General features: G+C 33.1%; 1 protein-coding gene across 1 annotated transcript in view; it reads right to left on the bottom strand.

The window, feature by feature from the left end:
• Nucleotides 1–27,394, bottom strand: part of Lrp1b (LDL receptor related protein 1B) — a 1,514,976-nt gene that overhangs the window by 20,583 nt on the left and 1,466,999 nt on the right. Inside the window, exons 85-86 of the mRNA XM_071619306.1 lie at nucleotides 19,717–19,891; nucleotides 15,718–15,822 (exon numbers count right to left, since the gene is read on the bottom strand). Coding sequence (XP_071475407.1) covers nucleotides 15,718–15,822; nucleotides 19,717–19,891 — 280 coding nt within the window. The remainder of the gene's footprint in view (nucleotides 1–15,717; nucleotides 15,823–19,716; nucleotides 19,892–27,394) is intronic.

Here is a 27,394-nt window from a genome sequence, read left to right as displayed (position 1 = left end):
TTTCTTGAATAAATCTAAAGTGCTATAAAATATTTCAGTAGTATTTTACAAGAGAAAAAAACTGCAATTTTGGGTCACTTATGAATATCACTACATATTTGATCAATATTCACAAATACCCAGAATTTTATCTTTTGTGTTTCGCTATATATAAATTTATAAATGTATAAAGATACATTTTCCTGTAATTATGCTTGACTATGACTTACTTAAAGGTAGATATATCTATTATTTACCTGTGGAATCCCTCATTTTTTTAACAGTATCCAATACATAGTACACACATACACACATACACACGTATGCTGTATTATTTTTATATATATATATATATATATATATATATATATATATATATATATATATATATGCCATGTTGACAAAATGAATGAATGACTACATGAAGGTGTGGAAGAGGCATATTTAAACACTTATGAATACACATACATACATACTCAAGTGTCATATACATGTGCTGTGCCTTAGTCTGTTAATCCTATATAGAAATATTCACAGGAACATGCTTGCAGCTAGTTACCAATAAAGGATATCTTTATGAAAGGGAGATTACTACATTATGGGAAACATTTTACATATAAGACACTAAATTCTTTTAAATGTTATTCCTTCCTTTTTTCTTTCATTAATTTATTCATTAAATCTTCATTCTAGTAATTTTGGCATAAATAAATTTTATTCATTCAGTGACAGAAATTGTGTCCCATTCAGTTCTTGTCAGAAGGAGGCAGTAATTTAAGAAACTTATTTTTAAATGACAAAAAAAAAAATCAGTTCTAAAATTATTTGTATATAAATATTTTGATATGGAAATCAGGTCCAAAATTTAATTTAAGTTCATCAATTAATTTAAATAATTGTTTGAAATGAAGTCCCGATATGTGTGGCCTATATGGAATGTGTGAGTTTGGGAATTAGGCCCTTGTTGAAATGCAGGCTCTTCTTTTCAAAAATGATCTTCAAGCAACCCATACCATTTCAGGTTTCTCAGTTTCAATATTTTACAGGAAAACATAATTTCCTGGTTAATCATGAATTGCCCACACCATTTAACCATATTTTCCTCTTTACATGTACATACTTTATTTTCTATTTTCCATTTTTACTTTCCTATTTTATGTGGTTTTCTTTTACTACTTCATGTATTTCTTTTCCTACTTCTTTCTTTCTTTGATATTTTTCCCTTTTGTAATACAATTACGATTACAATTATAAATGCAAATTTTTAAATACATTGGTTTTTATGATAAATATAAAATTTTTATGTCATCTGAGTCTGATATAATAAATAAATGAATATTATTTAATATTAGGAATGTTAAATGTAAAGATTATAGTTGAAATACTAGCATCAGAATAATTACAATTTCTGGTTTGCATTCCCAATGGAAGAAACATTAGGCTAAGTTTCTCTACACTTTCAACATGACGATTCTTTCTGCTACTGTAGTAGTGCAAAAAAGGAGAAATAAAAAATTTCCCTAATTGATGACAAATATACAAGGAGTTCTTTTTGTTTTCGTTGTTCTGTTTTTTTTTTTGTTTTTTTTTTTTTGGTACTGGTGAGTGAATCCAGGGTCACTTAATCACAAGCCATATCCCTAGCACTTGTTTTGTATTTATTTAGAGACAGGGTCTCACTGAGTTACATAGGACCTTGCTAAGTTACTGAGGCTGGCTCTGAACTCTCCACCCTCCTGCCTCAGCCAGAGCCATTGGGATTATAGATGTGTATAAGGAATTCTTAAATTAATATGGCTGGTTAAACATATAAATTTAATTTTTTATGAGAACTATACAAAGTAAAGTTGGATCAAGTGTGAGGTTAAAGTTTGATTGACCCAATTTTATTGACCTGTTCAAACATAAAATATGAGCAAGAAATAAACACTGTTATAAACATCTGAAATTTGTTATTGTGTGAGAAAACAGTGAAATCTACAGAAAAGACTCTAAAAGAAAAGAGAGTGGTTACAGAAGTAACAGTTACACAAGGAAAATAATATATTATTGTATTATGCTTGGTTTCTTTGGTTATTGTATTGATTGTTTATAGTTGTACTGTGTCTTGACTAGTATAGTTTTACTCTGTTTAGTTTCTTTATCTATTGATCTACTGACTATATGAAAGGCCAAGAGTATGTCTCAAATCATTGGAAATTAAAATAACTACATCAAAATTGCATCTAACTGCTACCAGTATATAGTTTTTAAAATTTACTTTTGACAGAGACATAAAATTGTAAGTCATACATTTTAATGACATAATGTGTTATTTTAATACATGCATATTTTATGTAGTTATTGCATCAGGTTCAACAGAAATCTCAAACTGATCATTTCTTGATGGGGAAAACTTTCAAAGTCCTTTCTTCTAGGTTTTTGCAATATACAGCACATTATTGTTATCTATATTATGTGTAATAATTAGTTGTGATAGTTGTCCTCTCAAAGCACAAACTGGAGTTTAAACTTGAACAGATAAATATAGTATCTCTGCTCCTATTTTCCCCATGACATGATAGCAAGGCAAAAACTAGAACAAGCTACAACCTGTTACCTGGGATAGTGAAGGATAGATATCAATATGACATTTTTTTTCTTGGCCCTCACTGCTCCAAAAGGCATGCACATTTTATATTTTGTGCTTTGAAAATATGCCAAGGGGCAGAAAGCAAATAAGGAACATGCAATGACCTGACTCTTGAAATGTGGACACCACAGGCTACTAAAGTTGAATTTCTCAATTGTCCCCTGCTGAAAACTTGCTATCTGTTTGAAATTACTCATGACAATCTCCTAAGACTCTTCTCAACTGTGCTGTATGAGGCCACAAGGTCGCTGGTCTGTGTGTAAGAGTGTTATCAGCCTGACAGCAGGACCAGTGAAAGTATATCCTGAAGTCTCCTTTCTGCAAGACCCATATTTTGAGAAATCAAGACCTTAATTAGTCATCCCAATATAGAGAAATCATTTCTACGTTTTAAAATTTGTGACAAGAGCAGAACTCATTATCTTCCTTCTAAAGGCTTACCAATGGTTTCTCTGCTACCTGTTCATTTCATTCTCTATTTTCACCATAGGGACTTAGAAAACATGCTGAGTTTTTAGTAAAATAATTAGATTGAGACAGTCACAAATCCAAATAAAATGACAAAGTGCCCATTTCAGATCAATCTTTCAGTGACTGTTTCTTCCATACTTGCCTATCCACTGTCCTTCTGCATTTAAAAAATCTACTTTGAAACTGTTTATAAAGCTAGTTTCTGTGCATGTTTAGAGTCACTGATGGTGACACCAGGCCCATTCTTTCTCTGTTCTCTCAATATAATCTGATCAGGCTTTATTAATTGCAGTTTCCCTTCTAGTCAGTATTTCTGTCACTGTCTTTGCACTACTAATGTTCCCCCCCACCTTTGGTACAGGAGATGGAACCCACAGGTGCTCTACCACTGCACTAAATCCCAGCCCTTTTTAATTTTTATTGTGAGAGAGAGTCATGCTAATTTGTCCAGGCTGGCCTCAAACAGGTATGCACTACTGGGCCCAGCTCTGCTTCTTTTAAATGGAAAACAATAGCTTGTTTTCACTAATAATAACTTTTTAAAAAGTCTCAATTTATTTTGCATCTTCAGATTTCTAAAATTTCAAATTATACCAGGTTCTGATCATTTCATGACTGGTCTATTGCAATGACCTCAAGATTTTATTTATTAAAAATCAATTTATTATGTTGAAGAAAATATTCTGCATGATTTATATATGTAACAGGGAAACGAAAGTATTAACAATTCCATATTAAGATTAGAAAAAGAGGTACAGAGGACAAAATGTGAACAAAAACTATCATCCTGAGGCAGTAAGTCTTGTATACTCTTTTTGTTTTGTGCCGGAGCCATTCCTTTTTGAAAATTCTTTGTCATCTTTTATATTACAAATGGGAATTCATTATAAAGTATATAAAATAAAATCTGTTATAAAATAACAGATCATTGTGTCAGAAAGACCTTTCTAAAACATGATGTTGTGGTATGTCATATTTCAGGTGTCACCAGTTTTCCTCTACTGCTTATAGAATGAATTTCAAGCTCCTAGCTAAGTATGTCATGTTCCTGGGAATTATTTCATGGTTAAACCATTGCCCAATACTCCTCCACAAGTACCAGTTGTAATACACAGATCCCCAAAGCACCTGCCATATTTCCTCTTAACTCATCTTTTTCCTCAAAATAGACAGAAGCCCTCAAGGGTAGGAGCTATCCTCGAAAACCTTCCTCTTACTCCCCAGGAACAGGGAGAATTCCAAAGTAAAAACAACAGATGAGAAACAAAAGGCAAGGAGAAGATAGGACAGAATTAATCAAATTTAGTTTTCTTAATAACATCATGTACTATCTATCAAAGTCTTCATTTAGAGAAATTGAAGTACATTCTAGGACATTCAGGAAATACCCTGCTATAGTTTCAGAAGATATCATGAAGATGATAAAGTAGATCAAAAGTCATGGTAAAATAAATCATTTGTCTACTTCTGTCTGGCTCTTCATCCTGCGAAAATTTATTATCCAAGTAAGAGGTGCTGTTACAAAGACGGAACGATTATTATAACATAGGCCACCCTATAACATAGTACAATAGAAACACCCAGACCTTAATTGTAGAGCAACATTAATTAAGCACATAATACATGCAGAAAGCATTCTTGTGGTTGGAATGAAATAGATAAGTCAGATTCTACCTTCTACTTGAAGGAATTTAAAATCTACTGTATAGACACAGACGTGGTTTTAAAAGGCCATGGAGCAGAATAGGCAGCATTCCCAGGCCAATTTCATAGAAATGTTTCACCTACAAAGGCCACATGCTGAGGAGAGGTCAACTCCCACCATAAAATACAGAATGCCATAGAGCAGTATGAGAGATGTAAAAACACACAAACATATACACAGAAGATAAGATGAAAAAGACAATTTTGTGGAAATGAACATTTAAAATGATAAACAAAAAAACAAATGCCCATATAAATAAATCTAACCATTGCAAGAAAATATAAGAAAAAAAGGAAGATGTAGGGGAAATGTTCACAAGTTATTTTCGGCTTTTGTTTGAAATGAGCAAGTAAAACATAAAAACTAACAGTGCTGTCTTGTTTTGACCACATGGAGAATTGTTGTTGCTATGGGCAAGAAGCAATGACATATATTATAAGAAGTATTCTGGAGTCTAGCCATAATGTCATTTAAAAAACAGTAAGTGCCTAAATTGATATGATTTCTAAAGCAATGTAACATTTGAGTTTAAGACATTTGGGTTTAGCTTTTTTAAACCATTCAAATTATTTTAAAAACTAATTTTTTTCCTGTTTTTGAAATAATACAAATTAGACAGAAAATTATATTTATAAAATCAGCATTACCCAAATCCCACCAACATGTACCATTGTTGCCATTTTGATGTACTTTAAGATTTTACTCTGTGTATGTATGTATTATACAAAGACATATAAACAGCTATATTTATGTTTTATATAGTAACATGTGTATTTGTGTGCTTTTCATAAAACTATATTATGCTTATGCATTTATATATTTTTACCCCAAAATTAGATGTGATAATTATTCATAATCATGTATATAGGTATTTGTTGATGAATGAATATAATAAAAGGAATATTGGCAGTGTTTTTTTTCATATTCAAAGGCAATAATATAACTAAGTGAGGTGGTGCATGCTTCTAATCCCAGAGACTCAAGAGGCTAATATAATAGGGGCTAATATTGAGGCAGGAGCATTGCTAGTTGGAGGCCAACTTTAGCAACTTAGTGAGATCCTGTCTCAAAAAAAAATTTAATTTAATTTAAATAAAATAAAGGGTTGTAAATGTAGTGTAGTGATAAGGCACCCCTGGGTTAAATCCAAGTAACAAAAAATAAAAGGTATTATCTAATAAATCAAGGGACAGGCCTTTTCTCTCTCCTGATATTAGGCATAGGTAGGATATTTGTATACCTAGAAACAGTCTAGCATATTGTTTTGAAGTATGAGGTAAATAAGTCATAAAGCCATTCAGAAATATTTAATGGAAATATTTGTTTATGGCCAAGAATTTTATGATAACTCCCTCAGTTGTGCCATAGTGTGTTAACAGTTGGTTTTCTGTTATAATTTATTTTTGCTGCTAGTGGGAATTTCTGTCTTTTCAGTGTCTTCTATGTGTTTCAGAGAAATTCTGGAAGAATTTATGCTGGGCTGTTAGTCTGACCCAATTTTAAGCCAGTTTCTAGACAAAATCCCAATAGGACTCACATTAAATTCAATGTCACTCATAATTTTGCAGTGTATTAGTGAACAATTAGTCCAAAACCACTACTTTTCACACAAGGAAAATGTGACAATGAATAATATAAGTTGTCCAATGAAATAGCTAGTTTGAGTCATAAAGTCTAGGACTTTGGACCCCATATTTCCAATTGTAAGTGTGAGGTGTAGCAAATAAGACTATACCAAAGATGCTGCGTATACAAGTTTTCATCCTCAGAAAAAAATAGTAAAAAAATAAACAAACATTCTAATTATTGAATAATATAATTTTGCCCAGTGGTCCTAATAAATAGAGTATTGGATAACTATTCAGAATAAAACTATCCTATTTAGGGGCTGGGGATGCAGCTCAAGTGTTAATGCGCTCGCCTGGCATGCGCGGGGCACTGGATTTGATCCTCACAACCACATAAAAATAAAATAAAGATGTTGTGTCCACCGAAAACTACAAAATAAATATTTTAAAAAATTCTCTTTCTCTCTCTATTTAAAAAAAAGCTATCTTATTTGACAATTACATACATCTAACATAAAAAATATTGTTCATAATGCAAGGTAAATAAATAAAAGATTATGTATAATATAACCTCCTTTAATTATATAAAACTCTACCAAAGAATATTTGTAAAAAGAAACTAAATAAGAAATACTATAATAGGGGCTAATATTGACAAACTTATTATTTTAAAATAACAGAATTATAGATATGTTACCTCTAAAATATCTATGGTCTAATAAAATTAAAAAATGTACTTAACATTCACTTTGAGAAGTTCTTTTATTTTAGTCTGAAAATGAATAATTTAGAGTATTCTCTGTCTGTCCAAATGGAGAAAGTGTTGACTTAGTTGTCTTTAGGTCACAGAGAACTTTAAGTGATTTTGCAAAAGAATTAATATTACAAAAAAATGAAGCATGTACAAAAACAAATATGGATTTTTAAATCTTTGCTACTCTTTACTACAATGTTATTAAATCTCACTCAACAGCTGCTTTCAAAAAATAGAAGTTTAAAGTTTGATATATCCAAGGATACTTGAACAAATTGCCTAACATAAAATACATGTCACATAGTGACATCACCAAGGTTTCAAAATAAAAGCTTGTCATAAGCCTGTAATTATTATACTGGTCAAATTCAAGCACAAATAAAGGACTTATTAGTGGCACTAAATGACCATTATCAGTCTCATTTGCCCCCACACAGAATTTCTTTCGTCTAGAAGTTTTTACATGTACATCGTCTTGAAGAAGAGGAAACTAAGACTTAGAAAGTCTAATAGACCACAGCAAAATTAACTAGAGAAATGAATACATAAACACAATTAATTCTAGCTCCAAAAGCTACATTCTTTCCATTCACTGTATCTTGCAGAATCAACAAGCTTCATCACTATCTGTCTCACCTTTAAGAGTGAAGACACTAACCAATAAATGGATCCCACTAGGGCTGTCAATATAGGTTACAGTTAGGAGCAGAATAAGAACTTAAATCTGCATTAAGAAATCCAGAGAAAAGGAGGTAGATTTCTGTGAGCAAGAGGCCCTGATTTTCTCATTGTCCTGTGTGACCTCTTCATGAGCACCCAAGGTCTGGTGATTAGTGCCCAGTGGTAGTTATTAGCACATTTGAATATCTCTCTAGATTTCAGCAGGATGAATACTATAATTCTGAGGGTATATAACCAAGAGGGCATGATGGGCATGTGGGAAATCCAACAAAAATATTAATTATGTTCTTAATAGAGTGACTACGAAGGGATTCTTGAGCCAAAATGCATATGGTGACTATATTTCCTTACTAGGTCAGCCATAACAAAGTGCCACAGAGAGACTTTTTTTAATAACAGAAATTTATTTTTTCCATGTTTTGGTAGCTATAAATCTGAGATATGTTTGGTATCTTCTGCTGTTGCTCTCTTGGCTTGTAAATGGCAGTCTTCCTGTGCCCTCCCATGATCCTTCCTCTGTGTGTCTATGCCCTAATCTCTTCTTTGAAGGACACTTGTCCAACTGGGTATGTCCAATCTTAAGTAATCATTTTACTTCAACTCCTCTTTAAAGTTCCATCTCTAAATGTGGTTACATTCTGAGGAGTTTAGAGTTTCAACATACAAACCTATTTGGTACATTGTTGAGTCCATAATATTTACTCTCTGGACAGTAAAAAATCCATGTCCTTCTTACATGCAAAATATATTTACCCAATCATAACATACCCTGAATTTCATAACCCATTCTAAAAGGGAGGGATTGGAAAGAAGGAAGAATCTTAGGTCTCAAGTAATTGTACAACTTGGCAGGGCAAATTCACTGTGTTGTAAGGTTTGAGGATAATCATCTTCAGCTCCATGCTCTGTTCTATGGGCCCAGAAGAATGGCTTCGCTATTGTCTGGGTCTCTTGAATGATGGCCATCATCCCCTCAACTGGAGGTAGCAGCTTCATTTTGGAGGCCTGGATAGCAGCCCTTGGCTAAAGCTCTACCCTCTTGGCCCTGGAGGCTTTAGCCACACCCACCAAAATTGAAGAGTTGGCTGGCTTTATTGCCATTTTGGTGGCAACAGCCTTGTAGACCTCTGAACCACTTTTACAATTATATTTTTCTTTTTATGAATGATAATATACATTTGCAGCTGAATAGACTTTTGGGTCCATTCTATGTTCTCCCAGAAGTAAAGCAACCTTCCTATCTCTGTTCCATTCAGTCTAAGCTGGCAGCGTTTATGCTGTGAGATGACTATTTGGATCCAGGAGTCATACCCATATTCTCTTCACAGTAAATTATTGTTTAGCTTCATGTTTGTTATCCTCTCCAAAATATGTTTTTTTTTCTCCCTACCCACTGTCTCTCCTCTTTTTTCAAAATGGATGTCTTGAGAATTTTCCCAATTTTCAAATTCTGTTTTATTTTTGCCTAACAGTTCTCTCAACTTCTCTCCCTTCTCTCGCAATTTACTGTAAGCAGAAAAAGAAAATCAGGGCATCCCTTCATCGGTTTGCTGAGAAATATCAGCTAAATATCAAGCTAATTATTTTCAAGTTCTAATTTCCACAAAGCATTAGATCACAGTTCAGGCTAGTATTTTGTCCCTTACAACAAGGATTGCCTTTTCTTCAGTTTCCAGTGACACATAATTCAGTTCCGTCTGACACCTCACCAGAAGCACCTTGAAATTCTATATTTCTACAAATAGCTTCTTCTAGGCCATATGGGCTTTTCCTTCCAGTTGTCTTACATTAATAGAGAAGAATCCTAAAGCACTATAGCACTGAACTACATCCTCAGTCCTTTGTACTTTGAGACCTGTGTCTTGATAAGTTGCTCAGGTTAGCCTTGAACTAGAGATCCTCATGCCTCAGCTTCTGGAGGACCTGGGACTACAAGCATGCACCACTGCACCTAGAAGAATCCAGGCTTCAGACCTTTTCAAACCTGTGTTTCAAAACTCTACCCCATTTACCTACTATTCAATTCCAAAGCCATTTCCACATTTTTAGGTGTATGTCACAGAAGAATTCTACTTCTTGCTACTTAAACCAGAATTTGTTTGATACAGTAGCTATAACAAAACACTGCATAGTGGGTTGATTAAAGAACAAATATTTTCCCACAGGTTGGAACTCTGAAACCAAGTTGCTGATATATTTGATTTCTTCTGAGGCCTCTCCTTGGCTAATAGACAGCTACTGTCATGATGATGTTCACTGTGTTCATCTCTCTATGCTTGCAGCATATCTGATATCTGTCAGTCTTTGTTTTAATCTCCTCTCCTTACAAGGATAATGGTCAGACTGCATTAGGTCCCAAACTAATGACCCCATTAACTCTATCACCTCTTTAAAGGCCCTGTCCCCACCCTCCCAAACAAATACAGTTCTATTGTGAGGTACTCCTGGAAGACAGTACATCACTACCCAAACTGGAGGTGGCAGATCCAGTTGGAAGTGGCAGCTGCACTTCATGGCTTTTGGCACTCCTGTCTTTAGACCTTAGGCTGAAGATCAACTGTTTTAGCACTGAAGGTTGCGTCTGGACCCACTGAAACTGAGGAGTTGGCTGGTCACTGTGTTATTGGAAACTGAAGGAAAGAGGAGTCCTGTTATAAAGTAGCAAAGAAATAGGATGCTAGGGCTTTCACTTATTAGTTTGGGGAGTAGGAAACACAATTCAGTTCATAAAGGTATAAAACCCAAAACTTACATATATTTTTCCATTACAGAAATTTGATTCTTTTCTTTTAAAGAACTTTAGTTAAGTACAATTCCAACAATATTTACTGCTCAAAACTTGTCACGTGGCATACAAAAGTGATACCTGAGTTGAGACCGATGGTACAAGAAAAGCTAACTAGAGGCACTGGGTTTCAACAAGCTGTCCAAGAAAAGACTCCATGGAGCTGGGTGGGGCTCTGTGCCCACAGTCAGGCTGTTTGTGTGCTGGAGGGAAGCAGAGGCAGTGTAGGTAGAGGACTTACAAACACTTCTTTATTATGGTGGCTGACAGGTACTGGGGCTACTGCCGGGAAGTAATGCTACAAGAGTAGGTCTATGGTATATAAAAAAATAAAATTAAATCCAATACAATAAAAATTTTAACCCTAGGGAGGACCCTTAGCATCAGGAAAGCACAGTCAAGTTGCCATATTTAGTTCAATAATTCTTCACACTATTAATAATTTCTGTAACTTACAGTAAAAATTATTTACTAATATGTCATCAAAATAACAGTATTTTAAAAATGTAGTTTTAACATTATTCAATATAGGTACCTTGATGCCAAAATCCTCTCAAAATAAATATTTTGAAAAACCTAGATTTTATCCTTTTTGCTAAGCTTCTCTTTGAAGTTTGCTTTCTCTTCCACACATAGACACAAGTGAAAATGGCCATCAAGAGACAGAAGTGAAGGCTTTCAGAGAAAAGATCTATTCCTTAAATTGAAGGATACAGCTATAAAATTTCTATGTGGGAAAAAAAGAAACCTGTCACCTTCATAGATCTGAATACTTTATAGACTTTCCAAATGTGTATAACTACCGTACAATTCCAAATAGTTTTTCACTGTATGAAAAAAAGAAAATATACTACCAATGAAACTATAGAAAGCACTGTATTATATTTTTTATAGCATTTTTTTTTTGTTTCCTATAAAGGCTTTTAGATGAAATGGTACATAGTAACTTTTCATTAAGGATAGATGCTCACTATCACTGAGACCTGAGGCTGAAACCTATGTTTCCAGAAATCTCCCTGAATGAAGAGTCAACTACTAGGAAGATATTCTGAGGCATGCATCCTCCCTTATCTGGATTACTTTGTATTGCACTGATCATAGACACTTTATGTTAAGTTTATTTATATTATGTGTTAGTATCATATGAATTATAACTATCCAGAAGAATATTACAAATTTTTCCGGATTCTAGAAATATCACATTTAAGAGACATGAGCATGAAATCTGTCTGAAACATCTCTCTAGCCAGCATAGCCCTGGACTGTTGGCCTTTATTAAATAGTGAAAGTACAGTTCTCTTGAATATGATCCTTGTTATAAAGATATTTTTTGCTTCGACCTTACCTATTGTTTTTCCTTTATTTATTCCATAATGAAACTCTGAGGAGGGCATGTACAGTTTTCTCTTCTTCCTCAACTTTGACTTAACCAACTAATGTGAAGTTTCTACCTGTATGAGGCCTTTGACACATCTCCCACAAAGGCCATCTAATTGTAAAGTGCAGTAACCCACAAAAAAAGGTTGTCCTCTTTGAACTGTGGTGGGAGCTGATCTTTCATATTGTCTTCCTCTTCAACTTGAAGGAATCTGCTTCTTACTAAATGTCTGATTTCTATTTTCTTCATATTTACTTTTTCAGACTCCTCTTTAAACAATATCAAAACATTAGCATTTCCTACGATTTCAACTAACCTTTTACCCTTCTTTCTGTAAACCCACTCTCATATCATGGCGTAAAGTGAATCTCACAAACAGGTCCTAACTTATTTTCTTGTCCTTTTCTCCTCCCAGTATGCTACACTGCCTGCTTTCTATCTTTATAACCCTCACTTCTTTCTGTGCTATTCCTTTTTGTTTGCGGGGTTGGGGGGGGAGGGTACTGGGAATTGAAATAAGGGGCATTAGATCAAGGAGCCATGTCCCCAGACCTATTTTGTATTTTATTTAGAGAGAGAGCCTCACTGAGTTGCTTAGCACCTCGCTTTTGCTGAGGCTGGCTTTGAACTTGCAATCCTCCTCTCTCAGCCTACCAAGATGCTGGGATGTGCTATTCCTTCTTTCAAAAAGATATTCAGTCATTTCTCCCTTGTAAGTCTACTATGTTTTTTTTTTTTCCAAAAAACTATTAAAATGTCACTTCACCTAAAAAGTCTTTTACTCTTCCACATGTAATCATTAATTAATCTCTATATTTCATTGTTTTTCAATGGCACTATGATATTTCTATTATAATTGCTGAGTGGCATTTTATTTTTTTTAAATCATTTATCTACCTTAAATGAATTTTAAGTTGTTTGAAAGTATTGCATATTGGAATTAGTTTAGTATAAAATGAGAAGTACAGCATACAGCTATAAACAGGACAAGGACTTTTGAACCTTCCTAGTATTTAATCTTATGTTGTTATCTTTAAAATGGGAATAAATATTAGAAAATAATGATTATTGTTATATAATTTTCAACATTATACATGAAATATGTGAAATATATAACATAGTGCTTAACACAAGGTATTTACTTATTCCAGTTCAGTAGTTATTTTCCTTCTAAATTAACCCAATATCTTATTTATCATATGTCAATGTTTGTTTAATGAATGAATGAATGAATGATAATAGAATATTATTCCTCTATGCTTCTTTTATGACTTGTTAGAGGAATACAATATAAGCATTATTCTTACTTACACACTAAATTATAGGGCAGAGGAAACCAAGACGCATGCAAAATTTTCATAAAGCCACCAAAGGTAGATATTTGTAGAGACATAAGTACATAAAAGTAAAAGGTATTCTCTAAACCCCAGTTATAATATAAGATGATATTTATGTTTAAATCCTGTGACTCTGATAATATTTGTTTAGGATGAAAAGTGTCTGATAATATTGTAGGCTTCTAAACCTTGAAAAATCGGTTGTTGTTCTGGTTCTGGACAGGAAATCATCCTGAGACCTAATTACGGGAAAGGGCAAGGGGACTTGAAATCTGTGTATTTTGCCCAAGAACAGTGCCACCATGGCAGGATAAATAAATACTGGGATTCACTGCAGTTATTACAGGCATTCTGAAAATAAAATAAGTCCTTGATCAGTTTTTGGCCAAGGCCTACCCCAGATTTACTAACTCTGAAATATCCATGAATCAGTGTTCTCTCTATTCTTCCTTGCAGTTGCATTCCTGGTTCAATCCCTCATAATTTTTCATTTGAATTGTTGCCAGCCAAACCTTTTGGTGTGGGGGTCCCTGAAGCTATACCCAGGGCTTTCCTCTATCTCAATAGGTACCACCTTCAAATCCTGCAGCTCAAGCTTTGGCCTCAAATCTCTGACAAGTCATTATAAACAAAATAATAAAGTTTAGGTAATGAAATACCTAAATTTTAATACAATTGAGCTGTAAATTCATTACTAGTTACACTGCTGCTACCACCATACAACCTTTATTGCAAGCCAACAATAGCTACTGATTATGATATTGGGTGTCAAGGAGGATGCCAAATAGGATCCATCTCTATAGCTTAAATGCACATAGCAAAAATATCTTCCACTGATCAACCCAGAAGTGATCCTTGAAATTTCTCAGAGGAAACAGGAGCTTGTTTTTCATAGATACTCAAAACACCTCAAATGGGATGAAGACAGAATGATTCAAACTATGAATTAATCACATTTTTGGAAATATGTTGATATGCATCTCTTTTCTCTGTTATGAAGTTTTACTGACTAAGACAGTTTTCAGTAAAATTTTAGGAAATCATATTGTACTATTCCATCAGTCCTTGAAATGGAAAAATCATCTACTAATTAAAAATCATCATTCCAAATATAGTATACAGTAATAGAGTCTTAGAACACCTGTTTCTGTACTTCTGTAATTAAAAACTATTATTCTAGCTCATGTATTTTTACTAGACAGTTCCACTAGCATTTCTACTTCTCTCTCTGATATATTTCTAGACACTCTACCAGTCTGTGGTGCACATACTTATCAGTGAGCGAAGCAAAGGGTAAGTGTGTTTGACACAGATGAGCCCCGAGATTAAGTACACACTGTGAAATGCATGTGGATGTTCATGATTTAAACCAATGAACTGTGGCCTGAAATGATGTCACACGAAGCGCAGCAGGAAGTGGAAGGTTAAACCTACTTGCATCTCGGCTCATTAAACGCAGTTAAAGTGCAAATCCCCTCATTCTGACAGTAGTGATCACAAGGGTTCTCTTTCTGGTCACAGCGCTGACTTTTAAACCCCACAGAGCATCTGTAGAATTTCAGTAAAATACAGCTAAATAAGGCGTCTGACTTGTTTTTTTCTTTTTTTGCCAAATATGCGTCAAATTTATTTTATACAAAAATAGTAACATCTGAACAACAATGTTCCCAGGAATGCTTACTTGTATCACATACACACTCATCACATGCTACCCTGACACAGTGAGAAACAGGATGTGGACGTAGATCATATGTGGGCATCACCTTTCTGATCAAAAAGTGTTAATTAAGCACAGCTCTATACAGTGACCACTTAAGCTGGATGATTTTATTTTAATTTGTTAATTCTGGACAATTAGATACTTTGAAGGGGGAGAATACTAAATTACAGATTTTCTTGTGGACATCAAGAACTCTCAATACTTTCCTATGTATTTAGAAACCCCAGACTCGATATGATATATTGGGAAGGAACCAGGGGCTTCATAGGTTTACATAATGCTATACTTTCTAAGCTTTACACAAACATCAAATAGCATTATACATTTGAAAAGATATCTCAAGTTCTTTTGAAAAGAATGTGCACAAGTACCAAGGGATTCATAAAAGATGATTGTCTCTAGGCTTCACATAGCCAAATAAGGTCAATAAAATTGGAACAGTTTTCCCAGACATTTCTAAGTTCAAAGGTCTGTGAATGTCTGAAATGGTATGATGCTAAGAATTGAATGATCTCTTTCTCATAAAATAATTAGCAAATTGATGAAGGAGATTCTGTAGCACATGAGTCAATGAGGGACAATACTTGAGATGTACATGAAACACTCATTTAAAATGTATCACCCTGAGAAAAGAGAAAAATACAATAGGAATTCCATGTACATACAAAATCTATCATAAATTACCCATGACATTATAAAATACTCACAGACACACAGGTACATTTGTCTCGGAGTCCAGCTGGCAAGTGCCACCATTATAACAGTAGCCATCACATAACTGACAGCTAGAGGCAATCTTTCCATTAGTGCAGCTGTAGCAACAAAGAAAAAAACAATCCCATTGTTACTGGCATTATTATTGTTGAAAGCTGACACAAAATCTCTGCAGATGAGAATATTCATCATCTGGGAATAATGGTGTGGCTGGCTAAAAGTAAGTTTTCAGGAAGATAGATTTGCTGGAGGCCAAGTTTTCTTTTTAATAGAAATAATGATTAATAATATTTTTCTTTTGGTAATTTCAATATTTTCAATTCATTCAATTACTATAAAATTTAATACAGCTAATTATATCTGTGGAAACACACTCTAATCACACATCAGGGAGACACTATCATCAATATCTTTTTTCCTTTTTCACACAGTGAGAATATGGTGACATCTGTGTATTATAATCCACATGATCAAATACTTTGGAGCAAATGCTTCAGCTTCTTTCTTCTAAACTGGAGCATTTGGTCCAATAAGGTTAGGAATTTTAGATACCTCAACTTGTAAGAAAATATAAGGCTATTCTATCCTCACTTTTACCCTACCATTTTCCTTGGAATATACATTGTAATTAATGTCACTGTCTAAATTCTTTTCATTCTAACAGATAAATGGAGCAGTTTACTGAAAATATAAACAGTAATGTTATAGAAACAATGTGCAATACTGTAGGAAAGTAATGAATGAAACATTTACCAAAATGATTCTAATTCATAGTCATGTGTTTGGGATAACAATAAATACACTAAAAAATGAGCTTAACAATAATAGAAAAAAATATAAAAATATCTTTCTGCCAAGTCATATTTTTAAACAAAATTTTGGCTTGGACAGTGAAAATTGTTGGGGAATAGAGAAAAGAGCAACAACATTCCTAATTACCAAATATCCTACTCTACTTCATGGCAAGTAATGGTAACTGAATCATATACCCTTGGCTCAAATGGAATTGGAGAGATCATACTGATAATTCTCACCATGTGATTGTACTAAATCTAAATTGCCAGTGGAACATGGCATCACAATAAAATCTGGAAATTACCTTAAAAAAACAGGATATAATATCATTGATTGATCACTCTGATCCTCTGCATGATGAATGCCTGTTGCACTACATCCATTATAAGGTAATCCCCCACAATCAATAAGATGCCTTAAAAAAATAGTTGGCAAATCTGATCTTCATTTTTCTGTCCATATGCATTTAAACTTATGTGACTTGTATGATTTCCAGAAATGTATTGAGCTACTTATAACATTTGCAGGTGTTTGATTTGAAGTTATTTCTGACAAACCTGGGTTTAAGAACCACAATTCTTTTCACCATGAACAGGACAGGCTAAGTTAATTATGTGTGAGATGTGAAAGCCAGCATGGGGAAGAGGAGGGCAGTCTAACATTTCTTAGACAAAACAGAAAATACACACTTTTCAAAACTTACAATAACATCCTAATATTGATGCAAAGTGAATCAATTACACTGTCAGTAGTATTGGTGTCTGAAATATTAAATGGGTGTGAGGGGCTTTTCCTCAACTTGCATGCCCAACCTCCTTAATAATCAAAAGAGAAAAAAAGTTGTATTTTCTCATTCTATCAAAGAGACAATGTCAAAGAGGAAAAGTAGATCATTAAGGGTTTTCTACTAAAAAATTTAACTATATACCAAAACTCATAATCAATAATAATAATAATAATAATAATAATAATAATAACTGATTTTAAATTTCCACTTAAACAGTTTTGAAAGATATCTAATTTTCCTTCTAAATAATTCACTTGAATCCAAAATTAAAGAGAGCAGTTTGTAGATAGTTTTAATGTAAAACAGAAGTTATTAAAATCATTATAATGCCTCAAAGTTACAGCGTATATGTAAGTTTTCAAAATAATTTTCTTTTGGAGGCATATATAATACACACAAATATGTATACACATGTAGTGTGTGATATATTACTTTCCAAAATTTAATTACAAGTTATCCAGTACACAAAATGAAATTCACATGACAACAGACATCAAACAGGTATTATTTAGACTAATCAAGATTATAATCAAGATTCTTTCCAATATTTACTTCTATTTCCAGAAGAAAAATATATTAGCTGTATTTTAAACATTGTACCCATAGAGTACCTGTCCTAATTCATGGTCTGTGCATTAGAAACACAAGTGCCTATTTATAATCACAACTGTACATGTGGCTTGGATTTTCCTACTTAAGTAAAACAGAACATTTTGCTAGAATTTTGTTTTAGTATCTGTTTTTAACCTATGAAACAAAAATTCATATAAACTTCATTTTAATGCTAAGATGAAAGGTATCAGATAAATAAGAACAAACTTTAGTCATCTAACATACTTTCAAATACACAAAGTATTCTGTTTGAATTTCATGCTCAAATATTATGTAGACTCTGATAAATTAAGTGCTATAATACTTCTATTTTTAAAGCTCCACTATTTATTCACTGTTGGCAACATTTCCAAAAAGATCTTTTAAAAGATGAGAACTATAATGTTAGGCCTCCATAGCCTGCTCAGGTTGTGAGGATCTCATGTTTCCAGTTTGGAGAAGGCAGTTTCTCATCAATGTGTCCCAAGTCCTGCCCTTCCTTCCTTTTATGAAATTTCTTTACAATGGACACAAGGTGTTTATCTCTGCATGAGCTTTTCTAAGGCAACATGCACATGAATTTTTGGTTTAAACCCACGATTCCATGTGTAAGTGAACAGAATTTTAAAGAAGGTACTAGAGCTCATTTGGATAAGGTACACTGGACATGAAGAAAAAGTACTCCTACTAATTGAAATTAACTCTCATCCCACTTAAGTTTTTCTCACAAACAAATGATGAGCTTAATGAACAATTACCATTTGGGTAGTTTATATGAAAGTATGTTTTGCATTTATGTAATTATTAAAGACATGCATTTATATATGTCATATTTTCAATTACTTTACTTAAAAAATAATGTACTTTCAAATGAATAATTAGCTGTTCTGAGTAAATGTCATTCATAAATAAAACACAAATCATATTTAGAGTAAATTCTAAAAAGAGAGTAAGTGAAAAAAATGTTGATTCTGTCTGTAATAAAATTTTATTGGGCCTTGTTTGGGAGAGCAACATAACTCATGTGGCACCCTCCTCAAGCTCCCAGTGGAATCTGTGCTTGGACTCTTTATAGCATGCTATCTATCTCATATTCTCATTTATTTTACTCCTAAGCAAGACAAGTGACAGAATCCAGTACTTTATAAGCCCTTCTTTTAAAAGGCTGTTAAAAGTAGTTTGGAGTGAGGATTGATCTCTAACCTCAGCAGCATAAACTTGTTTCATGATAGAAACAGAATGGCATTACCCTTTAGCCACTATGTTCTGTTTTCCATTCAGTTAATCTCAAAGCCAAAGGTCAAAAGGCAATGTAAGAGAAGTCAAACTTGGACATTTTTGTTGTAGTTGCTTCCAGGAACACATTATTCCCTCTATTTATTTTGGACCATAATGTTCAAAGGCAGATTGAGAAAAAAAAAAAAAAAAGGTAATGCTTATTTTCATTATACAGGTATTTGGCTTCTCTCCCAAAGATTGATTTATATCAGTAGAAATGCTAATTCACTCACTGTGTTAATAATGATGAAAGAATTAAAAGCCTGAACTATATGAATTGAACAATTTTACACATAAATTTGTGAATGTATGTTGCATTTCACTATTTTTTTTTACTTACTATTAGGAATATTGTTAAATGATAGATTTTCATGTTCTTCAGATGCTTATAGCAGGTTTCAAGTAAATTTGTATTTAACTGAAATAACTTCATCTTTAGACAAAAATAAAATACAATGGTTGCCATATATAGATTTTGAGAACAAAAGTAATACACATGGTTTTCATATTCTACTGCAGATTAACTTGCATATCCACTTACTTGCAAAATATATCTTCATTGTCTTTATTTATAATGCAGTGTCCCCCATGGCACCTTACACACTTGTCAACCTCACATTTTGGTCCCTCGTAGCGTGGTGGACAGACACACTCAACACTTCCATCATCCCCGATAGTACATGATTCAGAATGCACACAATAGTGATGACACACATCTAGGAAAAAGTATAGCCAAACAACCAAATTATGTTAAAAGACATTTTTCTTTAGTCATAGAAGAAATGTTACTATTTCATTTCATATTTAAAAAGTGGTCGATAAATAGGTAGAATAATTTATACAAGCAACTCATAATAATATGCAACTAGTCTTCTCTAATAATGCTATTGATTCATCTTTTGTCCAAGTTAGGCATCATGCAATCTGACTAAAAGGAGAGGGTTATCTTGATAAATTATTAGGTGACAAACTCAGTTCTGAATAATAAAACTTAAAAGAGAGTTGCTTAATTTTTCTTTCAATAAACACTATAACTAAAGTACGAAATGAGCTGAAATGCTTAAGGTCTCCTTACATGTCATTTATGTTTGCCCCCTCAGACTTCTTTTAATCCAGAGAACAGAGTAGTATACGGTGAATGGAAGACTCTTACCCTTGCTCCTTGCCCTAGTGCTGGGGTAAGAAGCCTCTCTTTATAGGTACCAAAAGTTCACGCATTTTCCAAAAGCTTGGGCAAACCAAGCCTCTCCAAAAATTCAAAGAGAACTGGAAACTAGCTGATCCAACATGGGTGGGAAGTGTTAGTAGACATCTATGCTATTGGCCCCCTGAAAGGTGATATAGTTAATCTGCCCATCAGCTAGAGGGAAACTGCCCTGTAATCTAAGCCCCTTGTTTAAAAGATGTTTCTGACTGGGCATTGCAGATCAACTTTCTTTCAATGACAAAGGACTACTTTCCCCAAACATTTCTATATCTGGAAAATATGCATAATGTAGCAAAAGACATTTAATAATTTAACAGCAATTCTAACTTTAAATTAGTCTTCTGAAAAGCAGACAAGTCTGTATACTAGTTATAATAAATATAACACCAAATTTAAAACAACAAAATTTATAATACAAATAATTTTAGCAAAAGAACTGATTAACTTGATCCTAGACATTGTGCTTAGAAGCAGCAATTTCCCTTTAGGTGTATAACTGTGAAGCAATATTAAATGAGATTAGCTAAGATAAAAATCTCAATTTGGAAACTTTAACCTGATGTATGACAATTATGGTTGGTGTAGAAAATTAAAACATCATTTATGATTCTCATGTTTCTATGTTTATCTAGTTCTTTATTAAATCAGACAGATATTACACTTATTGACAGGCTAGCTTCATATTTATGGAAATTTATTTCAAGCATTTTTATTCTTGCTGTTGTATTGTGCCAAACACCCTCATTTAGATTCAACATTTAAGCCTATTAATAAAGGTTTAGACCATATATAAGGAAAGTAGCACTTTCAAAATGTTATAGACTTGGAGGTCCAAAAATTAAGTCAGTGTTTGTCTCTGTGCATTTTTTGGGGTGGGTTTGTAGTTGTTCTAGCTTGGCAGATATGGGCTATACAAAATAAATTGTATTGTTTTAATGAAGAGTATATTAACAGAGGTCTATGTGATCATCTACTACAGACTGTCATTCAGTGCAAAAAAATCTCTGAAGAATAATCTTCATTAGGTAGGTTTCTAGACACCTCTTAATGACAAAGACCTCTTTTACTGTGTAATCTCTAAAATTTCACCTATTGTTCTTGGTTCAGCTGTCTGATAGAACAAATGTCTTGATGCATCTTTCCAATATCATCTCATTTTGTAATCTTCAAACTTTGATGTGGTGGATAAAGAACAATATAAGGGTTTTATCTGAAGATGCTGCAAAATTTCAATAACTTCCCTGCTGTCCATTTCTAGATTATAATTCATAGGCCTCCATGATTCCCATGATATTCATTAAGGAACTAGAATTCAGGAATTTGGAAAAGAAAGAAATGGTGATCTGGAGAGAATGTTCTAGTTTGCCACAGTTCTATTATAAATGAATTTGATTAAATCTAAATAGCTTATTTTTTTACTAACGCTGATAACCGTACCAAAATATAAATTTTAATCTGAAATTTTTGAAAATCTTTTACTTTATGATTATATTTCTGAGAAAACATGAGAATGTAGAAAAAAAATTGAGTTAACGTTCTGAAGGCTAATGACTGCCCAGTACCACACCACAAAACTGAACAGTTTACACTTAAGCTAGAATGCTAAAGAGCAAAGTTAAAAACTTACCTACAATATGCAAAATACAACTAATTTTGATGCACAAATTAAATGTCTTTTATGAAGCTTTAAAAGATGTGAGAATGTACACTATCCATAAGTGATCAAGGAAAAACAAATTAACACTAGAATGGAATACTATCCACACCCAGCAAATGGACAATCAAGCAATAGCACAAACTTTCCTCCACTATTAGTAGGAATGAATACTGGTTCAACAAATCTGGAAAAGAGTGGGAAGCATTTGCTGAACTTGAATATACCCACACCTTATAGCTTAGCACTACCACACTTCACATAAGACTAAAAGAGAAGTATGCTTGAATGTATAGGAAACATGTACTGAATATGCAGAGCACACATTTTAGAAATTGACCCAAACTGAAAATAACCCAGATTTACATAACAAGAAGAATGAATGGCCTTTGATTCACTCATACCATGAAATGTACATATACAAATAAACACAATGGAACATTATCTCTCTATACAACAATATGGGGAAATCTCCCCAAAACACTATTGAGGGAACAAAGCTGGAAACATAAAGTACATATCATTTTTTTTACTTACATGAAGTACCAAAAGGAAAAACTTTTACTTACATGAAGTACAAAAGGCAAAATGTATCAATGGTTTGAGAAATCATCCAGTTATTTTGGGAGAAGTAAGAAGAACATTAGGGAGGATTTAGGGTGCTGGGAATGATTTTTCTTGACTTTAATGTTGATTTACATCAATGTGTTTACCTAATGATAATTTATTATATCGTATCCTTGTGATTTTCTGATCTTCTGCATATGCTTCAATAGAAATTATTTTTTCAACTTAAATGAATATAAGTTACAATAGCATGTTTTTGCAATTCTAGTTTATTTGGCTAATTAGTCTAAGTAGTTTTTCTCTTTATAGTCATTATTTTTAAAAATTCATGGCCCAGTTTTTATATTTAAAGGAAATCTCCCACCATTATTGCTATATTTTTTCCTCAGCATATCAAATGCATATTATTTTATGCCTCAAGGCATAAAAATGAAATCCAAAGAGCAGAAAGAAGTGTTTGTATGTGATAAAATAGTGGAATAAGGTGATATTAGAATTACACTTCAATAAAGTGTAGTATAAATTATAAATTTCATGTTGTTATGTCAAGCAACATTCTCCTTCTAAAAAGGAAGAAATCATTTTGGGAGCTGAACCTTTCTCTAGATATATTGAAATTGGAAGACATTTCATTTTTTCCCCCCAGTTCCATGCTTAACAATCTATGCTGAGTTGAATTTCAGGAGCAGAGTTGCTTATTGTACTCCAGCCCTGGTAAATATGCTCACCAGAGCCTATCTGTGAAAATCTATCTCCTGCTACTTTGCTTAAGATTTGAAGCACCTGGAAACTGCTGAGCTATATATTTTGCTGTATTGCTTTCTGCACCTGTTTGGTTTCTAGAGTTAATTCTTCAATTACATATTACTGTCCTTGCCCCTTCCCCATTTTCCTCCTTTCCTCCTTCCATTCCTCCTCCTTTCCAATTTTATTTTATTTTTGTCTCAAATCCTTTACACTTATTTTCAACTCCAAGACTAATGAACAGAGGAGAAAGCAGATCTTACTTAATAAGGAAATTTAGTGATTGGTATTTAGGCTACCAAACAAGTATCAGATACTTGTAAACTAGAAAGCAAAGTATTCCTGCTTTTAAAAGCATTACCATGACACATGCTACATGTAAGTCTAGGAAAGAATCAGAAGGATCTGATGGTGGTATTTTAAAATTGTGCAGTTCAACCAAAATCTAGCTTCTGTTCCAACTGTCTCAATATCATGACTGCAATGCTTAATCAATTATTGGTATACCACCTTAATATCCCCCTCCTCAGTCATAATTTACTTTGAATTACAAGCATCTCCTTAAAATTATATAAATATCTGCTGTATTCTCATCAGCGTCACCTGTCTGCAAATCTCAAATAATTACTACATATTCATATTTAAATTCTAGGAATCACTTTAGATTTTATCTAATTAAAGGAATACTTTATTAGCACTTTCCAATCCAGCATAAATTTGTTTACTAATTTAGCTAAATATGAATAATAGCATATGAGAAGGCTTCTTTGGTTTGAAATTATTCATGTTAATTCTTAGGGTTGTGCTACTAACCAAGTAAAGTCTGAAATAACGTAGCACTTCGGGTTTCCTGAGGAACACTTTCCATGTCCCAATACACTAGAAAATAATTATTCCATGAAGGTTACCACTTTAAGCACCCAAAATGCTTTAAAACCATTTTAAATGTAATCATTCTAAAAGATATAATCACAGTTTCATATGCAAAATATGTATTTATTTTATTAAGGATTCATTTATTATTAGAAGCATCAATTGTTCCTATGAACTTATCTTTGCAAAAATTTTAAAGCATTCTGATTCTTTTTCATATTTTAGTATTGCTAAGTGAAATGCTGCTGAATAGGAAACAGTACATGAAACTAAATAAAAACAATGAATTCCTTTAAAAAATGGAAAATGATCAAAATGATCGGGGTTAGATATGTTGGTGGTTGCTTAGTATCAAGGTTTGTGGCAAAGGGGTTGCCTTTTATTTCCTGACATTATGTGCACATGCGCACGCGCACACACACACACAAAACCACACCCTCCTCTTTCACACAAAAAACATTGCTTTTCAAATTTTAATTTGAAATATTTAATAGTTTAGTAATTATTTTCATTGCAAGAACATTTTAAAAATACGCTATACTGTTAGAAGACAGATCAGAGAAAAATATAGGTGAAAAATAATTTTATTTGTTTTTTGTTGTTGGAAGGAATAAAATAGGGAAGGAATTGAAGATAGAAGAGAGGGAATGAAGACTCTGAAAATAGAAGATTATAGATAGATTGGTCAGTAAGTGTTCAAGAAGGAATAGCATAAATTTATGGAAATGAAAACTGAGAGAGCAACATAGTCTATCATCTTTTAAACAACATGATCAAGTTGGTCATGAGATGAAATGGAAGTGAGGGATTTACTACTTATTACTCTCTGAGCATATGCATACATATAATTGTGCACTAGGAACTTCAGTGAGAAGAGAGCCTAGAAACACAAGACTTGACACTTGCTCCTAGGGAGCTGACCATTGTAAAGTTAAGACAAGAAGAAAATAGGAATCAAAATAGATCTGAATGTTTGGCCAAAGCTTACACATATTATTATCAACAAAGTGAAGTTTACCTTTCTATGGGATGTGCTGTCTCATAATATTTGAGCATTTTACTGATCTGAATGGTCTAACAATTAAAGTTTCTGCCTACAATAAGATGAACCAATAAGGAAATGAAATTAATATGTGCTAAGACAGTAGCGATTATCATGAAATTATATAATAACACTTTATATCCACAATATAAAAGTTGCTATAATCTCTGTAGGGCAATTACAATAAGAGCTACCTACTAGCAGCAAATAATCACGTAATGAAAAGGACAATGATGAATGTATAATTGCAGAGTATTTATATGATAATTAGCTAGGTAGTAACTGGAGAATAAGTGAATGGCTATTCTCTGTATCAGAAATGAAGTAATTTTCAAGGGAGGTCATTACTGCATTCCGTCTTTCTTTTAATTCTTTCTCAATCTTTCCTTTTCAAACAATGAGAAATGCAAGGAAACACTTCTTCATGTAATCATTCACCATAATAGACTACATAAAAATAGGTACATGTGTCGGGGTATATACAGTGTTATGAGTATTCATTGTGAGCCAGATATTTATAAAGTCACTGTATTTAACTACTTTTCCAAATATTCCCTTCTATTGAAAAGAAATTGCCAAGGCATTTAGCTATTAACTTATATTTGCAACTGGGCTCTTCAAATTATGTTAGTGAAGTGTGAAATTAAAAGAAAAGAAAACCAAACTGAAATAATACTAACTAAACAGGGGCTGGAGCTATTCAGTTAAGAATAATGGGGTACCTGGAGAGTCTTTGACCAGTAATACAGTCCAGTTATTCAAGAGGAACTAATTATGGAACTGTATGAATGTATACTAATTGTTCTAATTCACTGAATTTTGGTCTGGCCTTTAAAAAATTAGTTCTGTAAATTGGTTTGATTCATGATTAATTGAGCATTTGATCATTTAGGATTTTGCACACACAAACACACACATAAAAACAGTAAATTAAAAGGAGGATAAGATCACATTCAACATGAAGACTGGGTAAATGCCACAATGCATACTCGTAGGCATTCCCCTTACTCTTTAGGTGTGTCCTAGGAGCAGTAGGTTCTATGAATTCTGTTGGTATTCTCCCTCGAGAGAGGTTTATAGCAGCTTCCATGTTTTTATAAAATGAAGAAGAATTTCTAGGATAGCCAACCATAGTATTTTTGAAATTTTTGATGAGCACTTATACCAGAAGACTTATTAAGAGAAAAACAAAAATAACCAGAATATGAGAGACATGGAAGTCTAGCACTTCTGCATGCTAAAAATGTGGACTCACTTGAGTTACTTGATTAATGTTTCTAGGATAGACTTTGGTCATGTATGAACTGAGGCACTGAGGTACTTAAACTAAATTATGCCAAGATTGCCATGATGGCTTCCTCACTCAGAGATCCCGAACAATGTCCCCTTTATATCATCAAGGCCAATTACAACCTGTTTTGAGTAAAAAGGGTAGAAATAATGATTATGCTGCTGATAAACATGTTAAATCTTTTCTTCATGCCAGGAATAGATGTCCATTATTGATGTTATCAATCTTTTATAGGTGAATAAAACAAGGCTCAGAGGATTTAATCAAGTTGTAAAAGATCACACACAAATAAAAAGGAGATTGGAATTTCAAACCCAAATTGGCCTAATTCTCATAAATAAACTATTATTTTTTTCTTATTCAATATTTCATACATTTACTTAGAAAAAATTCTGTAAAACATTTTGAATATTTCTGTTGTTCTTTCTCCTTTATGTGTATTTAAATGTAGCCCTATCAGATGTCTTAGTGTCTAATCACCAGTGAAAATGTCAAAGCACACCAAAAGCAGGAGACACAAGAAAATCTGTATAATATAACCAAACCCTGTAATCTCAGAGCTCAGGGGCAGTCAATACCCTCACACCTGAGCCAGAGGTTCAGATTTCAAGTGACATTCTTACACTCCTATTCCAACCCAAGTTGGATATTTGGATATTTATCATTTGTTCACTGTTTGAACTTTTCATACATGAAGGAAACATTTAAACACTGATGTGGTCTATTCATTAACATGCAGGATCAACTTTTGGTCACCCCAGATACATTCAAAAACAAAATAACAGCCAAGGAATCACTAAGCAAAACATGCCTGAATCATGACTATTTACTTATATTTAAT

The sequence above is a fragment of the Marmota flaviventris genome, chromosome 11 (assembly GCF_047511675.1).
Source record: "Marmota flaviventris isolate mMarFla1 chromosome 11, mMarFla1.hap1, whole genome shotgun sequence".
Taxonomy (NCBI): Eukaryota; Metazoa; Chordata; class Mammalia; order Rodentia; family Sciuridae; genus Marmota; species Marmota flaviventris.
Note: the sequence above shows the minus strand (reverse complement) of the source record. Positions and strands in the feature narration are given on the sequence as shown.